This window comes from Mytilus edulis, chromosome 4, assembly GCF_963676685.1.
Source record: "Mytilus edulis chromosome 4, xbMytEdul2.2, whole genome shotgun sequence".
Classification (NCBI taxonomy): domain Eukaryota; kingdom Metazoa; phylum Mollusca; class Bivalvia; order Mytilida; family Mytilidae; genus Mytilus; species Mytilus edulis.
In genome coordinates, this window is record NC_092347.1 from 49,610,608 (window position 1) to 49,634,056 (window position 23,449).

Genomic DNA, 23,449 nt, shown 5'->3' on the forward strand with positions numbered 1-23,449 from the left:
ACTTATGAAAATTTCTGGATCCGCCACTGGTTGCACTGACATTCCTCTTTTATTATTTTCGTGCTATGAAACATACACACAGTACAAAAATGTAGCTATAAGCGTACCATAAACGGAGGAAATTGTCCCCCAAAGATAGAAACAAAATAACTTTAATCGTATCATTGGTGCACCTGAATGAATTCAGTGAAGGCATGTTGTTGTAATAAATTGAAATGTTACATCGGCGAAGATTATTTCTTATGCATGTGTGGAACTAATTTAAAATAATAAATTAATTCTTGTGAGAAATCGTAGTTTATAAGGAACAATTCTCTTGTTTGAATTCGGGGCCTTTTATAGCTGACTATGCGGTATGGGCTTTGCTCATTATTGAAAGCCGTAAGGTGACCTATAGTTGTTAATTTCTGTGTCATTTTGGTCTCTTGTGGATAGTTGTCTCATTTGCAATCATACCACATCTTCTTTTTTTTAAATATAAATGTACTGATTTTAAATGGATGAACATTTATCTTTCAATTTTATACTGTAAGATTAGAGCTGCATAACATTGTTGAACTTTCCGAAAGCATATGTAGTATGTATTCGTATTTAAAATGAAATACAAAACGAAACGTGTATGATAAACTGATAAACAAAATATCAAGAAATTAAGGACGACTAAATGCATGCACAAGAAGAAACTCACCTTTCTATCGATACATTTGAATGATTTAATGAATAAACACTTTTTTAAAAACTGTTTGTGTCTATTTACATAGATATAGGAGGATGTGGTGTGAATGCCAATGAGACAACTCCCCATCCAAATAACAATTTATAAAAGTAAACCATGATAGGTCAATGTACGGCCTTCAACACGGAACCACTGAACAACAAGCTATAAAGGACCTCAAAATTACTAGTGTAAAACCATCTAAACGGGAAAACCAATGGTCTATAAATATTTACAATATATAATTTAAGTTCGTTTTTCAACCGAGAATAGCAAACCTAATGAAGTATATCGTTGGAGTTTAGGGAGCTACCATTTGATTTTTATGGGGGGGCTAGGATGAAATTTGAAAAAAATAGGCAGGACAGGAGTTTTGAGTAAAAAAAAAGGCAGGATGAGACACTTAGCAAAAAAAAAAAGGCAGGATGACAATTTAGGTAAAAAAAGTCAGGATAAACTAATAAAAAAAAAGGCAGGACCGGATAGAGTGAAAAATAAAAAGGCAGGACAGAGATTACAACTAAAATAAAATGCAGGACAAAATTTTTCATCCTAGCCCCCCCATAAAAATCAAATGGTAGCTCCCTTATAAACTACATTTAATCATCCCCTGTGCCATGATTGGCCATCTCCGTTTTTTCTTAACAAAGCATGGTTGGTTACATGTTATGAATTTACTTACAATTTCGGGATTTTTTTTTCTTCAAGTAAACGGAATCAGAAAAAATCGCTATCCTATGTCGAATACATAAAACTTGGAAAAGAATATGAAGTTTTTGTAGAAAAGTACGGTTTTATTTTTCAAGTACAACGTTAATTCATCGAGTCCATTGAGTAAAAGAAAATGCAGGATAAGCAAGGGGGGGGGGGGGAATAGATGAAAAAATATGTGAATTGAGTTTTTTTTTATCCTACATTGAACTTTTGATGTCGTCCCTTGATCTAGAGAAGACATTTAAATTGAATAGTTAGATGTGAAAACTGTTAAGATTTTAAAGTTTAAACTTTACTACATAATGTACCAATTGCAGAAAACTATAAAACCAATGAATTTCACATGCACATTTATAAAAGCTAGAATTGTGATTGGAATCATGTATGAGAATTTACATCCCAGCTCCTTTGTTCTAACAGGGGTGATCTGAGCCGGATCACCCCTACCTCCGGCCATCGGGATGATCTTACACTGACACACCGCGTCCTTATGGGATAACTATTAAATGTCGATGGAAGCTTTAAACGATCTTGACCAGATACGTGAATATTAATCAGTCCATTCAACGTTATAGTATGTGTGTTCTATATATTTTCGAAGGTGTGAGGTCCAAAGTTTGAATTGACCAATGGAAACGATCGTTCCTTAGAGAGTTAATCTAATAAAGAGCGCATTTGTTTCTAACCTAAACGATGTAAACGACTACGCGCGTAGTCGTTTAATCCATTTGTTTCTTACATTTTCCGGTCAACGTTGACATCCGATGCATGATCGTTCACATAAACGATGTACGCGCAAAATAGTCGCGTAGTCGTTGATCGTTTATCGTTGAGACGTTTGATCGTTTATCGTTGAGACGTGTAAACGATAAATTTGTTTCTGCATCTGTCGTTTAAATAATTACGAGCACGTGTTGTTTTCGCAAAGTACTGTTTATTTATTTCCCGCACTTTTACCTGTTTGTTTACAGTGCGTGAGTGTAATCTATTTTTGTCTGACAACGTGGGGTCGATAAAGTTTATTAAACGATGTATTTGTTTCTAGCAGCTTAAAGTTTACTAAACGATAGTCATCGATGACAAAATTTCGGGTTAGAAACAAATGCACTCAAAGTTTGTTTGACTGATTACGTCGCACTACCTTTCGCTAATGAGTGTACATACATTTTAATATTTGAAGTACAAGGTAGATGAAAAACATCATTAAATCGTTTGATGTCACGGGACCAAGTCGGTTTAAAATACAATAAGAATATAGATTAATTTAAAGTTGTAGATGTAGAGATGCTTTTTATTAAAATTACTTTTCTCATCCTGTTATAAAAATGTTCTATCTCATGTATCCTGAACTACATAAAGCGGTTATTCACCTAGTTAGTATATTGAACGGACTTTGAGAAAGTAAATGTCTAGGAAGAAGAAAGCTTCATTTCATTTAAAATACTTTTATAGGATAAATAAAAAGGATAAAAAAAACATGTAGCGTTTATACAAATCCTCTCCTACAACAAAATTGGGGGAAAAGAGGCAGAAAATACAATACTGATACTAAAAATTAATAAGTAAATGAGGAAAAGACTGTACGGCTTACTTTAGCGTTAAGTAATCAAGGGTTCTTCAAGTGTGTATGCTCTCTATTTACAGATTGTGTATTGAAACTGGAACATTTGTGAAACTGGCTGAAATTCATATGCATCATGCCAGATATTGATGTAAAACCATCCAACGACAATATCCAATTCCAGAATTATTTAAAAACAATTTGTCAAAATATAATCATTTCAACGATGTCAGTTTCAAATAAAATTGGAAATGGAAAAAAGGAATTTGTCGAAGAGACAACAACCCAAATAATGAGCCGAAAACACCATAAGGCTAACTACGGGTCAAATAAATTACTGTTTGTGAAACAGAGTTTGACTTATACTTTTAATACTTCTTCAAGTTTAGAGTTAGATGTAATTGTTTAAAGGGTGTGAAAGCCAAATGTTGAGGAGATGGACAAATTAAAGTTTATCGCATAGAGTTGGATAGATCTTTGGATTTTTAAGTATCACTATCAAAAACAGATTATTCACATCACACCTTATTATCAATTACTGATAGATATGACAAATAATGATAAATCTAAACTACCTCTTTAAAATACGAGTCACGAGTTTCTTTTTGTTTGTATACGGTTAATACCTAGTATAACTATTGGTATATTCTTAGAAAACTGTAATAGTCAGATTTTTCTTCAAAAATGTCAAATATAATTCATAATGATTGAAAACTTTCAAAGTAAATAAATAAGAATGCCACATTACGGGTAATACTGCACCATTTTCAAACTTTATCAATACTTTAAAAATTGATGATAATGACAAATTGTCCTAACAAAATTTAAGTACTAATTCACATGTAGTTATCAAAATTAAAATCCACTATTTCATAGGTAAATTATTTTCCTGTAGTTAAATTCCATCGGGTCAAGTCACGTGTTTTCACAAATAACTTCCTCATATGTAAGGTATATCAAAAAGTTGACAAAAGTTTAGATATGAGTTCGTTAATGCATTGAATGCACAACATTTGCTAGTAAGAGAACATTACAAATGACTAGTTACCGAATTTTCCTGTTTCTACTATCCTTTTCACTGGCAGGTAAGGCTTTTAATAGCAATATGTTTTTACAGTTTCTTTTTCAATTATAAGAAGACTATAGATATATTTATATATATTCAAAATTATCATACATTTGGTAAAATTATCAACCTACTTCTTTAATTTTATATCTCGGAAAATTACTTTTTGTAAATAAATTTGAATTAATACGTCCGGTTTTTTTCTTCATGAAAACTGATAGCAACTCTATTTGACTCATTTGTAAGCCACTGCTTTTATTGCTTCATTAGATAAAATAGAGTGATGTATGCTTTATAGATATATGGGAATAATCAGACAGCATAAAACTCTGTACGTTTACAGAAATTAACTCGAAAGAATTTACCACATTTGACACTTTAAACTAGCTACTTGCGAATGCACGACCTTAAGATAAGTACTAAGTGTATATATATATAGTATTGATGTAAGCTTTTCAATTTCTCAAAGTCCCGACTTCATAAAGCTTACATTTTTTTTTGACTACTTGAAAATAACTTCCTCGTCTTTATACTTATCAAAAATAGGTAACTTCTAATACTTAGAAAAAGAAATTTTATAGTTGATATTCGTTTAACGTCCTTGTGGACTAAACGACACATTATAAAATAGTTAGCCTTTTAAATCTTTGAATTCGGTCATTTTGTATTATCGATAACAATCTAAGTTCGACTATATATAAAAGAACAATAATGTGTGCAACTTTAACATATTGTCACATTAAAAATAAGGTGAACGCCCATTGCAGTGCACTTTGTATAGTTAATTTGTTGATTTTTGGCCAGTGTGTAAAGCCCCTTTCAACCAAGTGTTATGGCTTATTGTTGACGGAGGATGTCGGAGTCCTCAGAGAAAATCATAGGCTGGGTAAATTAGCAATCTTATAGTCAACAATGATTGGAGTAAACAACCCTCCGCATGCAGACAGGGTAAGAACTCGCAACTTCAGTGCTGCCTAGATACATGTAGTGATACCTGAGACCTCTCAGTGACCGAGGCCACTTGTCACATATAGTTAAGGAAAACGTCAAATTTATTAGTATTTTAATAAACATATTGTATCAAAAACGTTTAAGTCGGTTGCATAAACTCCGAGAAGGCATCATAGCTTTTTAATAAATAATTGTATTAACCGTTAACGGACCAGATGGAGATGCTGTGGTTTGCGGGGCCCTTTCTTCGTATTTTTTAATCACTTGACGAACATTATTCTGGAACCTGAATTTTAAAAACATCTATATAGCATACTGTCCAATTGAAGATATGCATAGAGTCTATGTTACAGTAAATACCTGTAATTACTAATCAATTTATGTAATCATTCATGTTTAGGTTATTATTAGAATTTTTTGCTTACTTGATATTTTTGTTTCAAAATTGTAGATATAATTCAAGAAATAAAATAATAAAATAAAGGGATATATGATTGTATGGCTTACATTAGGTTTAAAGAACACACGGTTATTCATGATTGCATGCTCATTATCTACAGTGTGTGTATTGAAACTGGAAAAAGTTTGAGCCACTTGCATGACATTCCCTTGAACACATTCGGGACGGATACAAAAGTTAAACCATATTTGTTATTTTGTTTCGTCTGAAAATATACAGAAAAGTTGTTGTATATGCGTTCCTTTTGTAAGTTATGCATCTCATGCGAAGTGTGGGCCATTTTCAACAATTACGTTATTATAGACAGTTTAACATCGACGGTAATTTTGTTTTAATTTATATGATATACATTGTATATAACACTCATTTATTTTTACAAATTTTAAACTTCAGCACTGATAGTCGGGAATGTTTTCCTTTATAACATTATAACGTTATCATTTATTTTGATAAAAAAAAAAAAAATCCGATAACTACAGTCCAAATATTGACAATGTATTCTTACTTCCTTGTTATATCTTAGATAGTGTAAATAAACTTTTAATTCATTGTTTGGTTTACAAATATTTTTTTCTTTTTAAAATATATTTTAGACTTTAATCGTACTTGTGAAAAACGTTTTCACTTTCATTTTACATAGGTAATGTGTAAGCTTGTTATGACTGTACTTCCTTAACGGTCTCCATAATCCAAGTATACCTTTTAAATTAATTATTGCGTCTGTACTTGACACTGAGATGAATGACTTGTTTTTGTTTTTGTTTTTGTGTGTTAGTTTGTATTAGAGAGGAATTAACATTCATAAAGTCCAATCATCAGAACTCGTTATTATATGAATATTATAAACATTGGAAGTTCACACTAAATTGATATTTCGGTAACCTGTGACTTTCTAACAGGATGATTTTCACGGACTTTTTAATTCATTCACGATTTTTTTTACAGAAAGCGAAAGAAAATTTGTTATGCTAAGAATACATATAAAATAAAGAGATGTGATAAGATTGGTATGATTGATAATGAGACAATGTCCACCTGATACTAAGTATAAAAAAGAAGATGTGGTATGATTGTCAATGAGACAACTGTCTACAAGAGACCAAAATGACACGGACATTAACAACTATAGGCCTTTATGTATGAATTACTTGACATTCTATAGCGCATAGATACATTATTAATTGATAATTGGTTGGTTAACGTCCAGTGTCAAGTTGTGTCTACAGGAACGGGTCTCTGACAGAACCAAGTGCGTGTAATTATGTTTATCCTGCAATTAGCCAATTATTGTACAAAAAATAGGTATACAACTAAATTTTTGCTTTATATGTACTTGTACAAATAAAGTATCCTGTTATCCCACTTCCATGTTGAGCATATTTATTACTCCGTACCAGTTCATTTTGGGCACCTCTTCGCGGTTCGCGTTTAAACTATTTCGACTTTTTTTTTAAATTTAGAGACAATGATTCGTATTAAAATAACTGAAGTTTCGAGTATGGAATGAATTTCAGGATGAAAACAGTACATGTACATTGTTGGAAAATATAAAATATATATGAAACAGGAGAAAAGCCCGGCAAGCCTCGCTATTCGTCCTGTTTCTAAAGCTCATACAAATAAATTTCATATTTTCCGACAATGTACATATATTGCACGGCTGTTGTTTGCTCTATGGTCGGGTGGTTGTCGCTTTGACATATTCACCATTTCCTTTCTCAATTTTATTTTTACATAAGACTGCCACTAGTAACGACATGCAATGTTGTATAGGGACAGAAATGTTGAATCCGCGATCTCGATCAGAAGAATTTGGCAAGTAATCAGACTAACAATGACTAACTGATGAGAAAAGACTAAACACTACTTTCATGCGTAAACTACTAAAGGACAAACATATTTCAGCTTTGACATAAACTTGAGGAAACAAAAGCTTTACTCCTCAATTTGTATAGCTCTACATGGAAAGCTGTTTGATAGCATACGAAAGCGGAAGTAAATGTGTACAGTAAACTGTCTATTCTCTGTACCATATTCTGTTTAATATGACAAAAGATAAATACAAAGCAATACGACCTTTAAACGACCCATTGTATATTTAAAAGTTATTACGAAGACGTTTTATCGAAACTAGTTTTATATGTTAGAACATTTAGCATAACCCAACAAAGTTGTATAACTAAAAAAAGCTTTAAAAATATAGCAAAATACATCCATGACCAACTTTTTCTGAGCTCTTAAAATGGTGTGCTTATAATGTAGTATCATCCTTGTTTTCCTTTTCTTAGACAATGTAATTTATTAAAAAAAAAACACCAATCAGCCGGAAATATGAAGCTTGTAAAAGAAAATACATTACGTCGTCAAATTCTGCAATCTATATAAAATTATTTGATGTTGGTTGGTGAATGAATATAATACAAAAATAGTCGTGTACAATAAAATGATTCGGAAAATTGAATATGAGCACACAGCTTTACTCAAAACAATTATATTTGATTCAAATCAGCATGTTTAAGTAACTTAAAATAAGAAAATGTTATTATTTTTTCTTTTTCATTAATGCAAAAAGTATTACAGCCTTATTTGAAAAATAGTTGAAATAAATTATCATATTTCTTACACTGATAGGTTAATTTCTTGTAACGTCTCAAAGAGGATATTTAACAGAACCTGCATACATGTGTACGTCCTGTAATTAAATCGAATAGACTAACTAATGGTTTTTCGTCTCCTCTCCTGCGTATTGAAATTTAACTCAGTTTCATAATCTGAGGCATACGACTCCCGCAATAGGCGTCCGTTGTTTTACGGGAAATATCAAATACACAACCCGTGTGGTTGAAATATAGAGGCGTAAAATCCGATCGATGCACCGTGATGAAAGAATGTCACGCTCTTTGCATGCAACAAATCTTAAAATTTTCAAAGGTAGCCTGTATGCAAGGTGAAACATATGTTGCTATCAAACACTCCACTTTTGAAGTTGAAGTCCAATGTTGCCCCAATCTGCATTACATACTTATTGTTACTATTGTTAAAGTGGTAGGTTCACGAAGGGCTGCAGTTGGCCGTAAGACTTCAATATTATTTTCGTTCTTTAAAAGATATTGCCGATTTTACATAGGAATAGTTGTAATATAACTATCAATTAAAATATATGTTTTTGTACATCTGATTACAAATTACAAGGTTAAGCTCCCTTATTGTGACATTTGTTGTGTTGTAATGTCACTTCTCGCAATCCCCGAGCCTTAAAATTGTAATTTTATATTGGTCAATCCCATGGGATTTTGCCCTGTCCAATAGGATATTGAAAATCCTATGTTTTTTAAATCAAATTGCAGTATATGTAAAATAATAACAGCAGAAAAGCAATGAAATTATTGAATCCCATGTAATTCCGCACATTTTGGTTATTTAAACGATCCTTTAGCTCTAAGGAGAGGCGGCGGCGGATTTGCAAATGAGTATCTTGCAAATTATAAGTGTCCAGTGTTTATACACATGAGATAATTGACTTACTCAGTATTATTCGGCTTTGAACTAGACAAATTTAAGTGCTCTAAATTGTGATCTATTTGAAAAATTCTGATGATATTGAAATTCAAGCCATATTTCGGCAAAAGTGAAATTCTTCTTAAATTTCTTAAATTTGTTTTTGTGTTAGATACGCCCGAAATATATAATAATGCTGTTTTATTGTAGACTGTCAAGATGATCCTCCAGAACATGAACTTCCACCGTTTGATGGCTGGTTTAATAATTTAGTACATCCTGACTGGGGAGGAATTGGTAAGTAGATACAATTTGCACGAACAAAGTCAGCTTGTGACTCTTTACCAACTTTAACATGAAAAACTTACTTACTACTTGGTATCTCAGCCTAAACAGACTTAGTAAAATTCCGATACATAGTATACTAGTTTTAAAAAAATCAAACAAGGCAATGTATTTTCAATATACATGTATAATGAAATTTGATACACTGTACCAAAATAAGTAATTGACAAATTTGTCTAATATTTACAGAGTGAAGGCAAAATCACAATTTTTTGGGGCAATTTTTTGTTATTTAAAAAATCGTATTTTCACTCTTAAATTCAAAAATCGAAAATAGACCTTAAAACTCTAAGCTTAAAAATGGTCTGCTTAAAATTTTGAATGCATTTGCAGACATTTGAATACTTATTTCTCATCTTCGAAATTAATTTCAGCAAAATAACTCGGTATTATCTCACTTGAAACGTTGGTTGAAACGTCGTACAAGTCAGATAAAAAACAAAAGTAACAAAAGAAACAGGCCGGTTACAACCAGCCGAATAGTTTTCATGCACTTGAAGTCAGGTCAAGGTCCTCGGCTATCGCCTCGGACCTTCACCTGACTACTCGTGCAGAAAAACTATCAGGCAACGGTTGTTACCGGCCTGTTTCTTTGTTACCGTTGTATTTTATCTAATACATGTACGAGATCAAAATGTTGATGGTATTTAAATTGTATTGAATGAAAAACTTCAAGTGCACAGGCTATTGTAAAAGTATCCTATCTGCAGTAGAAAGAACTTAGAAGACACATTCCTTTGTTTGTATTCGTCTAAAAGAAATAAAGAATAAACGTATTTGTAGCATTTGTTTTGTTTCATTTTCATTTTATAAGTCAACATTGTAAAACTATATGGGAGTTTTACTAAAGGGTTCATAATACCTTTGTATTAGAGTGTTGCAACTTTAGCTATATGTGAGGTTTTAATTTTTTGTCAATTAACGTAAACAATATTATCCAAATGAAACAAAAAACCTTGCAGTCGTCAAATGTACTCGTACTATTATAATATAAGGAGTAGAAAAAGACATTTGTATGTCTCACTGTAACATCATTTATTGAAGTTGATTTCTAAACATGAGTGAAAAAAACACAAAGAAAAGAAACCCACTTAGATCAAACTGGTTAAAAATGCATATTGACCTGCATGTTTTGAGAAAACATTATAACCTGAATTAAGCAAAACGCTCCAGTAAACATTTCAGGAATAATTAATGATAACGACATTTTATTTGTTGATGGTTATTTGTTACTTGTTTAATTAGTAATATATATCATTGTTTACTGGTTAAGCATGATAATAAATGTATGAATGTGACTATATTGTTATATTGCGTTTTGCTTTTGATTTACAAGCCCAAATCAAGAAATAAAATAATGTATTTAAAGTATTGTCAGTTTAAATTCTGAATTTGATTTAGAATGAGAAACTTATAAGAGAGTACTGTGTATTACTATGAATGAAACGATTAAATGGTATAATACAAGTGTGTCAATGGTGTAGCAATGCTATAAACAGACAAAGGAACCCAAATAACATCTGGTTTTAGTGAGACAAACACCAATATTACCCATTTGTAAATCAAATATATCAAGTACTTTTTTATAACTAAATATTCCTTAGTCTTATATATCTGGCGTCAACATCGAATACCTTAACCCTTTAACATTCAAGGATTTTTTACCTTTTCTTCCCGAATAAAGGATAAATGTTTTCAGTCAATTGCACATTTCGATAAAAAGCTCACTCAAAGGACAAGTGAGACTCATCTGATAGATAATTGACCAAGGTTTCAGGAAAACTTGATTTGGGGAAAATAATTTCTTACTTTGGTCACGTGATATCCCTCAAAAGTCACGTGACATGCTGAATCAAAGTGACAAATATGTACAATTCAAGCGGAAAAGCGGTTTTACAGACATTTAGTGACAAAAATAGAACATAATTTTAGTGTTGAATTAATGCATGAAGACTTTCGGAAACATTATCGGTGAAAACTTTATACAGAAAGATGCAAAACTTGTCTGATTGGTAGAAATATCAAGACTCGAAACACCGAAAAATAGTGGATTTTTTGAGAATTTTTGTCATAGTCAAATAAATGGCCCAAGTTTATGTTAAAGATGTACTATTCATAACTGCTTACAGAATAAGCCTTTAGGACAGAATTTTGAGTAAATATTGAATGAAAATCTGGTATTTTTTGAGCGTCCAGGCTAAGAATGTAACAAAAACAGAGAGAGGGGAGAAAAAAAAGGGGGGGTAATTTTTCTTTTTGATGTAAATCATGTATTTCAGTTGTCTTAATTGAAATTGAAGTTAAGTTAAGTTAAGTTAAGTTAAGTTAAGTTACATTTAATATAGGAATTTAAGTTAAGTTAAGTTACATTTAATATAGGAATTTATTTTTTCGTCCTCCGGCAGTGAGGTTTGAACACGCGATCATCCGGGTGTAAGACTGTGCATCTTTCCACTGAGCCACAGAAACCATTGCAAATTTGTAAGAAAGTTATTCAGAAATGTTCGTTTTTTCGTCTATATGTCACTTTTTCTATACCTTAGCGATACGATATCCAACACCCTAATAACCAGACACTAAAGAAACAAAGATTTGTTATTGCTATTCCGACTTGGCTAACAATTTTTAACACATTTTAGATGTTCTCATCTCTTTTGCTATAAAAACTGACAAAACAAAACATGAAAACTCCTTGTAATTTGAGTTTGTTTCAGTGTTGATACTCTATGAATCAGATTTTTTGTATGTGTATGAGTTTTACTTACAGTTTTGATAGTATTCTTGTAAATGATCACGGCACAGTTATCAAAATTTTCATTTTAAAACAAAAAACAGCAACAATTTGTCTTGTGACATTTTGTGAAAATATTCTATTTAAAAATAGAAATAAAACAGTTTTCCCCCCCAAAAAATCTTGTCAATATAGGGCAAATTGACATAATGCATTGCATTTTATTGGTTTCAAACACCAAAAATCAAGTTGGTGGTATACTGATCTTCAATTTGAGCCCACAACCACATATGTACGTCAAAAATTGTCAACGATACAAAACTTCATGCAAACGACTCCGCCACAAATTTTGCTTAACGGTCAAATTGACCGATAGGAACGTTAAAGGGTTAAACGACAAAACATTATAAAATCAAAAAGATATTGACGTCACTGGTTTATTTTAAATATCAATAAACTGCAAAATCAGTAGGTGAAATTTCATCAGTTAATTAGTCTGCGTCGCTTTTCAAACTATACCGACTTCAAATTTATGACAACAAAACAATGTGTACTGGAATTCTCTTTCATATCTTTGTTTCTAGAGAGTTTACAAGTAGTGAATTTACAGTTTAAGGCAATTTTTAGTTTGCTTTATAACCCATCCGACAGATAACCAGGAAGACAACACACATCAAAATAAAGACACACGTATGGATGCCCAGTTAAACACACAAACATCCAGATGACAATTTTAAACATCGACTTTTTCATATTCAAAACTTTTATCGATAGCAAACAACACATAAGCTAATTACGTAACTAAACAGTTATGAACAGGAAATACATTTGACTTTAATTACTAGTAATTTAAAATTTCTACTTTGATCTTATTTTTTTATTCAAACCGTTCGTAACACCCTACCATCAAACGAACGCAAAATACATGTAACTATAATTGTAACGCTACCTAGTTGCAGAAAAGATAGATCACAGAAACACTGATGTGATATTATTCGAAATATAGGATGAACAATTTTAATGTTTTAACAATTTTACAGAAATTATATATTAAGGTTGTATTTTTAAATACCATTATAAATAAGTGCATGCTGTAAATATTCAGTGAACAATTAAACTTTTATTTCGTTTTCATGTCACTTGATATATGGTATATAGGTATATATGGGTGTTGACCCGTGTATACTTCCTGGTTAAATTGTATTGAAAAAGAGTAATTACCCGGAACGAGATACGCGTTTAACGTTGCATGTAACATATAACAAGACATTTATTACTCTTATCATAGTATTTAGGTTAGGCAAATTATAGGAACAAAGTATTTTATGGATTTCAAAACTTAGAATAAAGAAAATGTTCTGCATTATATTAATGTGCATATAGACGGCGGCGTGCACAAAGTTGACAGCAACTGTAAAATGCGCTTTTAAAATAGTTTTATACAACCGTGTTTAAAATATTTTTTTATAATAGAAGTTTTTTTTATGCCCCACCTACGATAGTAGAAGGGCATTATGTTTTCTGGTCTGTGCCTCCGTTCGTCCGTGCGTCCGTTCGTCCGTCTGTGCTTCCGTTCGCTTCAGGTTAAAGTTTTTGGTCAAGGTAGTTTTTGAAGAAGTTGAAGTCTAATCAACTTGAAACTTAGTACACATGTTCCCTATGATATGATCTTTCTAATTTTAATTCCAAATTAAAGTTTTGACCCCAATTTCACGGTCCACTGAACATAGAAAATGATAGTGCGAGTGGGGCATCCGTGTACTTGGGACACATTCTTGTTTATGATAAAATGATGAATGCATGCCAAAAAAATCCACATAACTAGTAAGGCAAATTAAAATTAAATCTATAAAGTATGAAACAAACATATAGAAAACGCCAAAAATACGGTGAAACTTGTAACATTAAATAATTTTTGAGCTAACATTTATACAAATTCAACATATTTTCCTGCATCTTCGTATAATAGAACTGTCCGGATTCGGACTCTGACAGCATACGAAATTCACCGCAAAAAATTCAAAAACGACAATGGTAGATAAGTTTGGAATGTATAAGTTTCGTTTTGTGTAAGAAGTAGTAATTTGGAAAGACTAATATTCGAAATTGAAGAATCGGTATGAAGAAAAATTGTAATTGCAATCTTTTTATTTTCAAAATAACTTGGTATTCCAAATGTGCATAACCAGTGGTTAAAAAATCTGCAAAATATGTATGATTCGATAGTCCAGACTGAACACCTGATTTTTTTTAATGTCCAGCTATTATGTTCTAAAGAAATGACGTTAACGCTATTTTCTGAAAAGGGTCAACGACATAGTCGCTAATTATTTCCATTACACTGCTCATAACATATATTTATTTATATTTCCAGAATGTGCATTTGCTGCACTTTTTATTCGAAAAAAAAAAGAAATATGTTGAACGTTAATGTTAAAATTATGTGATAAACTAAGTGTCCAGTGTTTTTGTTACGCGTTTGTTTTCCAAGGAAAAATTCCGACGTCGTAAACGATTTTAGTAATTGGAAGACGTTAACGTTTGTGGACTCAGATTTGCGCACGCCGTCACAAGCTTATATCCCAAATACCCTCTGTAACCTCATTAACTTCATTGTTGATTACTTGTCTCTCTCCAATTATAACATTGACCTGGTCACTTTCCCGTCACATGGTTCACTTCGTCTTTGCAGTTATACAATATATCTGGTCACATTCCCGTCACATGATTCACTAAGTCTTTAGGTCACATTTCCGTCACATGATTCACTAAGTCTTTACAGTTATACAATATATCTGGTCACATTCCCGTCACATGATTCACTTCGTCTTTGCAATTATACAATATATTTGGTCACTTTCCCGTCACATGATTCACTTCGTCTTTGCAGTTATACAATATATCTGGTCACTTTCCCGTCACATGATTCACTTCGTCTTTGCAGTTATACAATATATTTGATCACTTTCCCGTCACATGATTCACTTCGTCTTTACATTTATACAATATATCTGGTCACATTCCCGTCACATGATTCACACCGTCTATACAGTTATACAATATATCTGGTCACTTTCCCAGTCACATGTTTCACTTCGTCTTTACAGTTATATAATATATCTGGTCACTTTCCCGTCACATGATTCACATCGTCTTTACAGTTATACAATATATCTGGTCACTTTTCCGTCACATGTTTCACTTCGTCTTTACAGTTATACAATATATCTGGTCACTTTCCCGTCACATGTTTCAATTCGTCTTTGCAGTTATATAATATATCTGGTCACTTTCCCGTCACATGATTCACTTCGTCTTTACAGTTATATAATATATCTGGTCACTTTCCCGTCACATGATTCACTTCGTCTTTGCAGTTATATAATATATCTGGTCACATTCCCGTCACATGATTCACATCGTCTTTGCAGTTATATAATATATCTGGTCACTTTCCCGTCACATGATTCACTTCGTCTTTACAGTTATACAATTGACCTGGTCAATTTTCCAGTCACATGATTCACTTTGTCTTTACAGTTATACAATTGACTTGGTCAATTTTTCCGTCACATGATTCACTTCGTCTTTACAGTTATATAATTGACCTGGTCAATTTTCCAGTCACATGATTCACTTTGTCTTTACAGTTATACAATTGACTTGGTCAATTTTCCCGTCACATGATTCACTTCGTCTTTACAGTTATATAATATATCTGGTCACTTTCCCGTCACATGATTCACTTCGTCTTTGCAGTTATATAATATATCTGGTCACATTCCCGTCACATGATTCACATCGTCTTTGCAGTTATATAATATATCTGGTCACTTTCCCGTCACATGATTCACTTCGTCTTTACAGTTATACAATTGACCTGGTCACATTCCTGTCATATGATTCACTTCGTCTTTACAGTCATACAATTGACCTGGTCAATTTTCCCGTCACATGATTCACTTCGTCTTTACAGTTATACAATTGACCTGGTCAATTTTCCCGTCACATGATTTACTTCGTCTTTACAGTTATACAATTGACCTGGTCAATTTTCCCGTCACATGATTTACTTCGTCTTTACAGTTATACAATTGACCTAGCCAATTTTCCCGTCACATGATTCACTTCGTCTTTGCAGTTATATAATATATCTGGTCACTTTCCCGTCACATGATTCACTTCGTCTTTACAGTTATACAATTGACCTGGTCAATTTTCCAGTCACATGATTCACTTTGTCTTTACAGTTATACAATTGACTTGGTCACATTCCTGTCACATGATTCACTTTGTCTTTACAGTTATACAATTGACTTGGTCAATTTTTCCGTCACATGATTCACTTCGTCTTTACAGTTATACAATTGACCTGGTCAATTTTCCCATCACATGATTCATTTAGTCTTTGCAGTTTTAAAATTGACCTGACCTCTCCCCAGACATATGATTCCTCTGGTCACTCTCCCGTTACATCACCCCTGATCTTGTCCATCATCGCATTCTCCTGGTCACTCTCCCGTTTTATCATCCCTGGTCTCACCCGTCATCTCATTCACCTGGTCACTCTATCATCATAACATACATTTGGTCACGCTCACGTCGCATTATCCACCCACTACATGTTTTATTTTAAATTAGTGAATTCTAGAAAAAATAATCGTGGATACTTGATTTCTCTGTTTTGACATTCTAAATCAAGCCTTGTAGAGTTTAAATTTCGCAGAACACTTAATTTATCATTACCAAAATTTAAACTTGCCTTTCAATTACAAACTATGTACATTTTTTTTATTGCTCGGACTTTTGATTTATGATACTCCTGACGACTCCATAGCTTCATCAACCTTAAATTGTGATAACCCAAAAATAGAGTGCTGTATCAATTTCAGTTTGAATAGTTCATTGAATTTTGAACAACAGAAAATAGTTCAATCCGAAGTATCAAACCATTCAAATTTTAGATTTTTATCAGTTTGTTTAAATTTAAATAAACAACTGAAATATGACTATAATCTTAAATTTTATACAAAAGATCAGATGGGTTTATCAAAAATAAATAACAATTTAAATGCTGTATTAACTTGTGATATTATTTGTAAGGAAAAAAACCTTATCAACAAAATTTTCTTCTTTGGTACGTTGGCATTCAATTTTACCTTTATCAAAACTAAGTGAATCATTTTTGAGACGGCGTTTGAAAGGGAAATTGAAACTTCAGTCTAACATTCTTTCCCAGATAAATAACATTATTAAAACAAATCTGTCAGAATAAGGAAGATTTGCATATAAGAGAGGAAGATGTGTTTGACTTTTGGAATCCTTAATTACTTTACATGGTATTGCATTGCAATTGCATTGTATTGTAGTGCAATGTACTGCATTGCAAATGTATTGCAGTACATTTCTTTAAATATTGATGCAATGAAGATGATCCTAAATTATTTTTATTTTCAAAAGACAAGATAATTGTATTTGATTAAATTATTTTAGATGGCCAACTTCTAAGAAGGTCTGTACCGAAGTATGCTGATGGAGTTTACCATCCATCCGGCGCAGACAGACCCAATCCTTTTGAACTCAGTAAGGCAGCACATCATGGAGAAGCCGGATTGGGTTCGAAGCGACACAGAAATGCTTTGCTCGTATTTTTTGGTAAGAATGTACTGGCCCATTCAGATTAATCAAACTGTCATGATTAAAGATCGTTACATATACTTGTGTTTATGTATGTTATATACAATTTGCTAGTATATTAAGCTAATCATTTGTTTGGGGAATCAATTTATATCGTCCTTTGCATTTCGTATTCAGTATCTGAACTCTAATGATTATTTTATGTAAATTTTGAGGAAATTCGTTTTGTATTTTATCAAATAAAATTTGGGCAGATAAACCATGCATAAACCAATCATTTTTAAGCAGTTTCCATAAGATATCAATATTCTTTTCTAGTGTTTAGATGCATATATAATTATATAGTTCAACATATATAGAGGTCATTGTATTAGATATTATTACATTACTAGTACCAAACAGACACAATCTAAAGTGTAAACATGTTTTGCATGACAAAAACATTGAAAAGAAAGCAGACAAGAAAGCAGACAAGAAAGGAATAAAAATAAGAAGGAATATAACATTGTCGATTTTAAACTAACTAATCGTCAAAGTATACTTTTTTTTATCATCGTCTATTAATATTTTAGGCCAACAAATAGTAGAAGAGATCTTGGATTCACAACGGCCAGGTTGTCCAATAGAATATTTCAATATTCCAGTACCTAAAGATCATCCCTTTTTACAAGGAAAGGAGAGTTTAGAAATGCCTTTTCCAAGAACAAGATACGATTCTAGAACTGGATATTCACCCAATAACCCAAGACAACAGGTCTGGCACTAAAATGCAAATAACAAAATATTACAACATACAAATAAGAAAATAATAACAATATGCAATAAGAAAATATTACAACAGACTCTGAGTGAAAAAATAACTAACATGTTCACCTAATTCACTTTGTACATATTACACTGTTGTGCGATTTTCTGACTGATATTGCAAGGATATAGTTAGTTACATTGTATACTAGTGACCTACTACAATGTTTATAGGGTCAGTATATTCCACACGTGATGAGAGCGAATCCTAAACCTCATATGGAATTTATTGAAAACATAGTATCACTATGTAGGTTACTAGAGCACTGTGTAACGAACTTATCTTACCGACTATCTTAACATCATTGTGACACATGGAATTTATCAGTAAATATAGACAAATCAAAGGTTGTTATATTCAATAGATCTGGATGAGTAATTAAAGTCATATGAAACGATTGACTGGTGAAAAATAAGGTTAACCAATTCTTGAACCAATGCATATATATCGTAAAACTTAGTCTTCTGTGCACGATTTTACATTTTTTTACGCATCCATATCGTATAATTGTCAACAAATATTTCTCTCGGTTTGTTCTGATGTGAAAATATGGCAGCTAATTATTAACCGTGTTTGGAAGACGTAGTTAACCGATTGTCACCTTTATAGTAAACAATCAACATAGAAGCATGGATATTGAGCACGCGTACAACATATACAATAAGTTAATAGGTTTTTTTTTTAAATAACAGATCCATGCGTATTGCGATCACCAGATTTTAACAAAAAAAGGTCACGCTGAATTCACTACATACGGAAAACATATCGGCGATTATCGAGTTTTCTTGAGAAACTTATTTAATAACGTTTTTTTCTTCTATTTTTCAAATGCAAACACTTTTGGGGTAATAATTCTGTTCCTATATTCTGACAGCTAAATGAAATTTCACCATACATTGATGGAACATTGATGTATGGACCTGGCAAGGCATGGACTGATGCTATAAGAGAATTCAAAGATGGACGATTGAAAACTAATGATTCAACGGCTGACATCAACGCAAGCTTTCCAGCAGTAAATGACATTCGTCTTCCTTTTGCCAATCCTCCGGCTCCAAGGGACCACTTTCTTAGACCTGTCAATCGATTTTGGAGTAAGTTTTGACTAGCTTAACAAATAATGCAGCTGAAGGACACCTCCAGGTGCGGGGATTTCTCACTGCATTGAAGACCTATTGGTGACCTTCTGCTGTTGTCTGTTCTATGGTCGAGTAGTGGTCTCTTTGACACATTCCCAATTTCCCATCTCAATTTTATGTTATAGTTATTAGTGGTAATAAATGGACTGCACGATGACCTATATAGTTGTTGCTTTCTGTGTCATTTGGTCTATTGTGAAGAGTTGTCTCATTGGCAATCATACCACAATCTTCTTTTTTATATTGTCACAATATCAATTCGCACACGTTTCATTATAATCTATAGACTATAGTAATACATTTTGTAGTTGGTTCGTAGAGAATGATGTAATCAGATTTTTGTAATGAAACTATTTGTTATGTAAGTTTCATTAAATATATTTACAGGGATTGGAAATCCTCGTGGTTTTGAGAATCCCTTTCTCCTTACTTTCGGTGTTTTATTCTTTCGATGGCATAATTATGTGGCAAGCGATCTAAAAGCTAAGCATAAGGATTGGAACGATGAAGTACTATTTAATGAAGCAAGAAGACTGGTGATAGCTTACCATCAGGTAATATTTGGATGTTAATCGGTAGGTTTAAAAAGCAAACACGAGTTGATGAAGATGTGATTGGAGCCGATAAAATAGAATAAGTTTTCAAAATATGTCTGACACCGTACACTCTTCATTGATCACCGCTTAAACTAAATGACATTCTTTTATTTGAAAATCGTCTCGAATTGAAAAGAATTTTTTTCTGAGACAAACTTTTTTTTCAACTTTTAGCCAAAACAACTTGTAATTTTTTCAGGGCCAATCAAAAACATTTTTTTTTCACTAACTATTGAAAACAATTTTTTTTTTATTGTCATCTTACTACTACAAAGTAGTCCAGATGAGTTTTTAATATATAAATAAATGGTTTACTTATTTGGAGCGGATGAGAAAAAAAGGTGGTGGGCAAACACAAAAACAGGTTGGGGGGGTCCTTGGAGGGCCTGATCCTCCCGAATATTTCTGACCTGACATGGAAAATGGTGCACTCTGAGGCATTTTCAGACAATTTACAAGTGCATAAAAGATGGTTTTTTTTCAGCTTGTAGGTCTATCTTGCGATATTGCTTATCGAAATAGGATAAATAAAAATATATCAATATTGATCTTAATTGTAATTGTATTGCCAGATTTTACAAAAAGTAAAAAAGCAGCGGAAAGGGGCATCATTAACCATGAATACCAAGAAACAAAAATCTGGAAACAACATAAAAAAACTCAAAAATAATCTATCCAAACATTTTATATCGGGGCCTTATGGGCATACGATACAGTTTTGATCCTGTATTTACAGTTTGATGAACATTTCCATAGAGGACTGATTTTATCAAATATGTAAAAAAAATATACCTCCATGTGCTACTTTTTGAGTTAAATGAGGTCGAAATTTTGTGTATTTGCTCAAAATTCGGATTTGTGGCCGTATTTTTCCTTTCGAAAGAAAGACATAACGTTTTTGTTTTAAAAGATAAAACACATATTGTATTTTGTTAAGTAATTTGTAATTTCTGTATTTTATAAGTATTCTAAAAATTATGCATTTTTTATTTAGAAATAACTTATATTTATCAAATGGTCATGAATTGAGAAAAAAACTTCATTTTTTGCTGTACATTTATCAAAATTAAAAAAAATGCACTATTTACAGTTTTATAAAATTTAGTCCACATAATCTCCCTGGAAAATGAAACAAAATGTCATTTTGAAAAATAGGGGTCCATGCACTCGTTTTCAAATTAAATCAGTTTGATTGATAAAAATCAGTCGAAAAATGCATCTTTTCCCGATATGTCACAGTTTGACGTCGCGAAAATAACATTTTACGTTAGCAACGTCATTACCTCCCCTGTAACTGTATTGTATGCCCTTATATAGCCGATTATATTGTATTTGGTTTTCTCATTGTCGAAAGCCACGTACGGTTGCCCGTAATTGATATATCCACTTCATTTGAACTTTGATGAAAATTGATTATATAGGGAATCACATGACTGTAGCGGTTCCCTTCTTATGGCTGTCAATGCCTCCTTATTTTATAACGTATTATGGAACCCCCCCCCCCCCCCACTGGAAACATAAGCTGCCTTTTTGTCTGGTCATGAGCTTAGAGAGACAAGGCCAGGATAAGAAAAAAAACAACTATTTAAACCCTTTTAATCTACACAAGCAGGAACCCTTCCTAGCATAGGAAGTTTTTTCAAGAAGTGCATGGGCTATAAATAAACAAAGGGGAAACAAAACTATGAAAAAATACAACCATTCCCCTAGCCTTGACATTTACCCTCATCCCTGCTTTTACAGTAAAAATTGAGGGGGAAAGGCCCACCTATATATAAATTGTAATCATTCCTCCTCTCCTAGCCTAGGTTCCTTTGTTGACCCCATCCAGTTTTTAAATATTCGGTTAACCAGTAAATAATTGTGTTTATAGTAAGGGACCATATTCAGCTTACCCTTTGGTATGAAGCTGCCATGGCCATGGCCGTTGTTGAAAAAACCATGCCCTTTGGTGATATTTTATCCTCTTTGGATTGTTGTCACTTTGACTTTATATTCACCATTTTTTTTTATTTCATTGGTCAATTATAATTTTGCCTTCGTGTCGCTGAATACTGAATAGTTTAGTCGAACTTCAAATTCAGTACATACATGCAACTTCATATTGATAATGGTCGAACTCCTAGGTATATGTCTATTTGGTTGCTGATATAATAAATAATAGAAATTTTATACTGATAGCGAAACTATTTACATTTGAGGCAACACTAAATGCTATAAAATGAAATTAATAATTGAAGCAAACCTCATACCCCCCTGTCACTTTTAAGTCAGAGTTCTTTCCTGAAAAAAGAGCTGTACTACAATATTGCACGGCATATATTAAAAAACAAACAATAATTATAGTTCATTGAAATTATTGATAAAACTAAAAACTAATTTCAAACTTCGTTTTATATTTATCACTTTCTATACCTTCTTTTAAAATAATTGTAGAAAATTATTATGTATGATTGGTTACCAAGATGGCTTCAAATAGAAGACCCAGCAAACAACAACACCTTTTTCAAAGTTCCCAGTTATTATAGAGATCGATCAGAACGTATGTATCTTTTTGTTGCTGACACATTACTTTTAAACCTGTAACAAATGGATACACCATAATTATAATCATCACATTTCAAATTCAGCAAATTCAACCATAATATTGAAAATTAACAAAATTTCACGTCATCAATTTTAACAACGTGAGATAAAACTGAATGCTCCAAATACTTTAAATACCACTGCAATATATTTTTTTTTTATCAAAGAGCCCGTTACAGCCATCTCCTTAATTTATAAAATGTTAAACCTTTTCATACCATGATAGTTGTATTTAGCACACATATAAAAAAAAAAAAACACCTTTTAAAATCCTTCTGTACAAGATTTTGAAAAGAAGAACACTGGATACCATCCTAAGCACATTGTGACAATTGTGAATTATTATCATATTTGAATTCTAGCCGTATTGATTTGTGTTTTACTTTCAAATACGATACTTTCGGTTGTATTCAAAAATGAAATGCTTTTTTTGTGATTCTATTTGGGTGTGAAAGTGTTTACGATGCACATTTTATTAAGCGATGCAGATTTTATTTTCTCATACTTAAAATCGAATGCTTTTACAATTAGGAGATAACTGTATTGTATTTTAAGCTCCGACCGCATCAATTGGGGATTTGATGGTCGCAAATTAAGTTTACTGGCGACGCGTTAGCGGAGACAGTAAACGGGTATTTGCGACCA

General features: G+C 32.3%; 2 protein-coding genes across 2 annotated transcripts in view; one reads left to right on the forward strand and one right to left on the reverse strand.

Moving 5' to 3' along the window:
• The window catches only part of LOC139519895 (erythroid differentiation-related factor 1-like), a 495,405-nt gene that overhangs the window by 235,952 nt on the left and 236,004 nt on the right, over window positions 1-23,449 (reverse strand). The window lies entirely within an intron of this gene.
• The window catches only part of LOC139519893 (dual oxidase 2-like), a 59,071-nt gene continuing 39,535 nt past the window's right edge, over window positions 3,914-23,449 (forward strand). Inside the window, exons 1-7 of the mRNA XM_071312184.1 lie at window positions 3,914-4,075; window positions 9,176-9,262; window positions 17,535-17,696; window positions 18,251-18,432; window positions 19,358-19,577; window positions 20,010-20,176; window positions 22,655-22,760. Of these exons, the coding sequence (XP_071168285.1) occupies window positions 4,027-4,075; window positions 9,176-9,262; window positions 17,535-17,696; window positions 18,251-18,432; window positions 19,358-19,577; window positions 20,010-20,176; window positions 22,655-22,760 (973 nt within the window). The 5' untranslated portion in view covers window positions 3,914-4,026. The remainder of the gene's footprint in view (window positions 4,076-9,175; window positions 9,263-17,534; window positions 17,697-18,250; window positions 18,433-19,357; window positions 19,578-20,009; window positions 20,177-22,654; window positions 22,761-23,449) is intronic.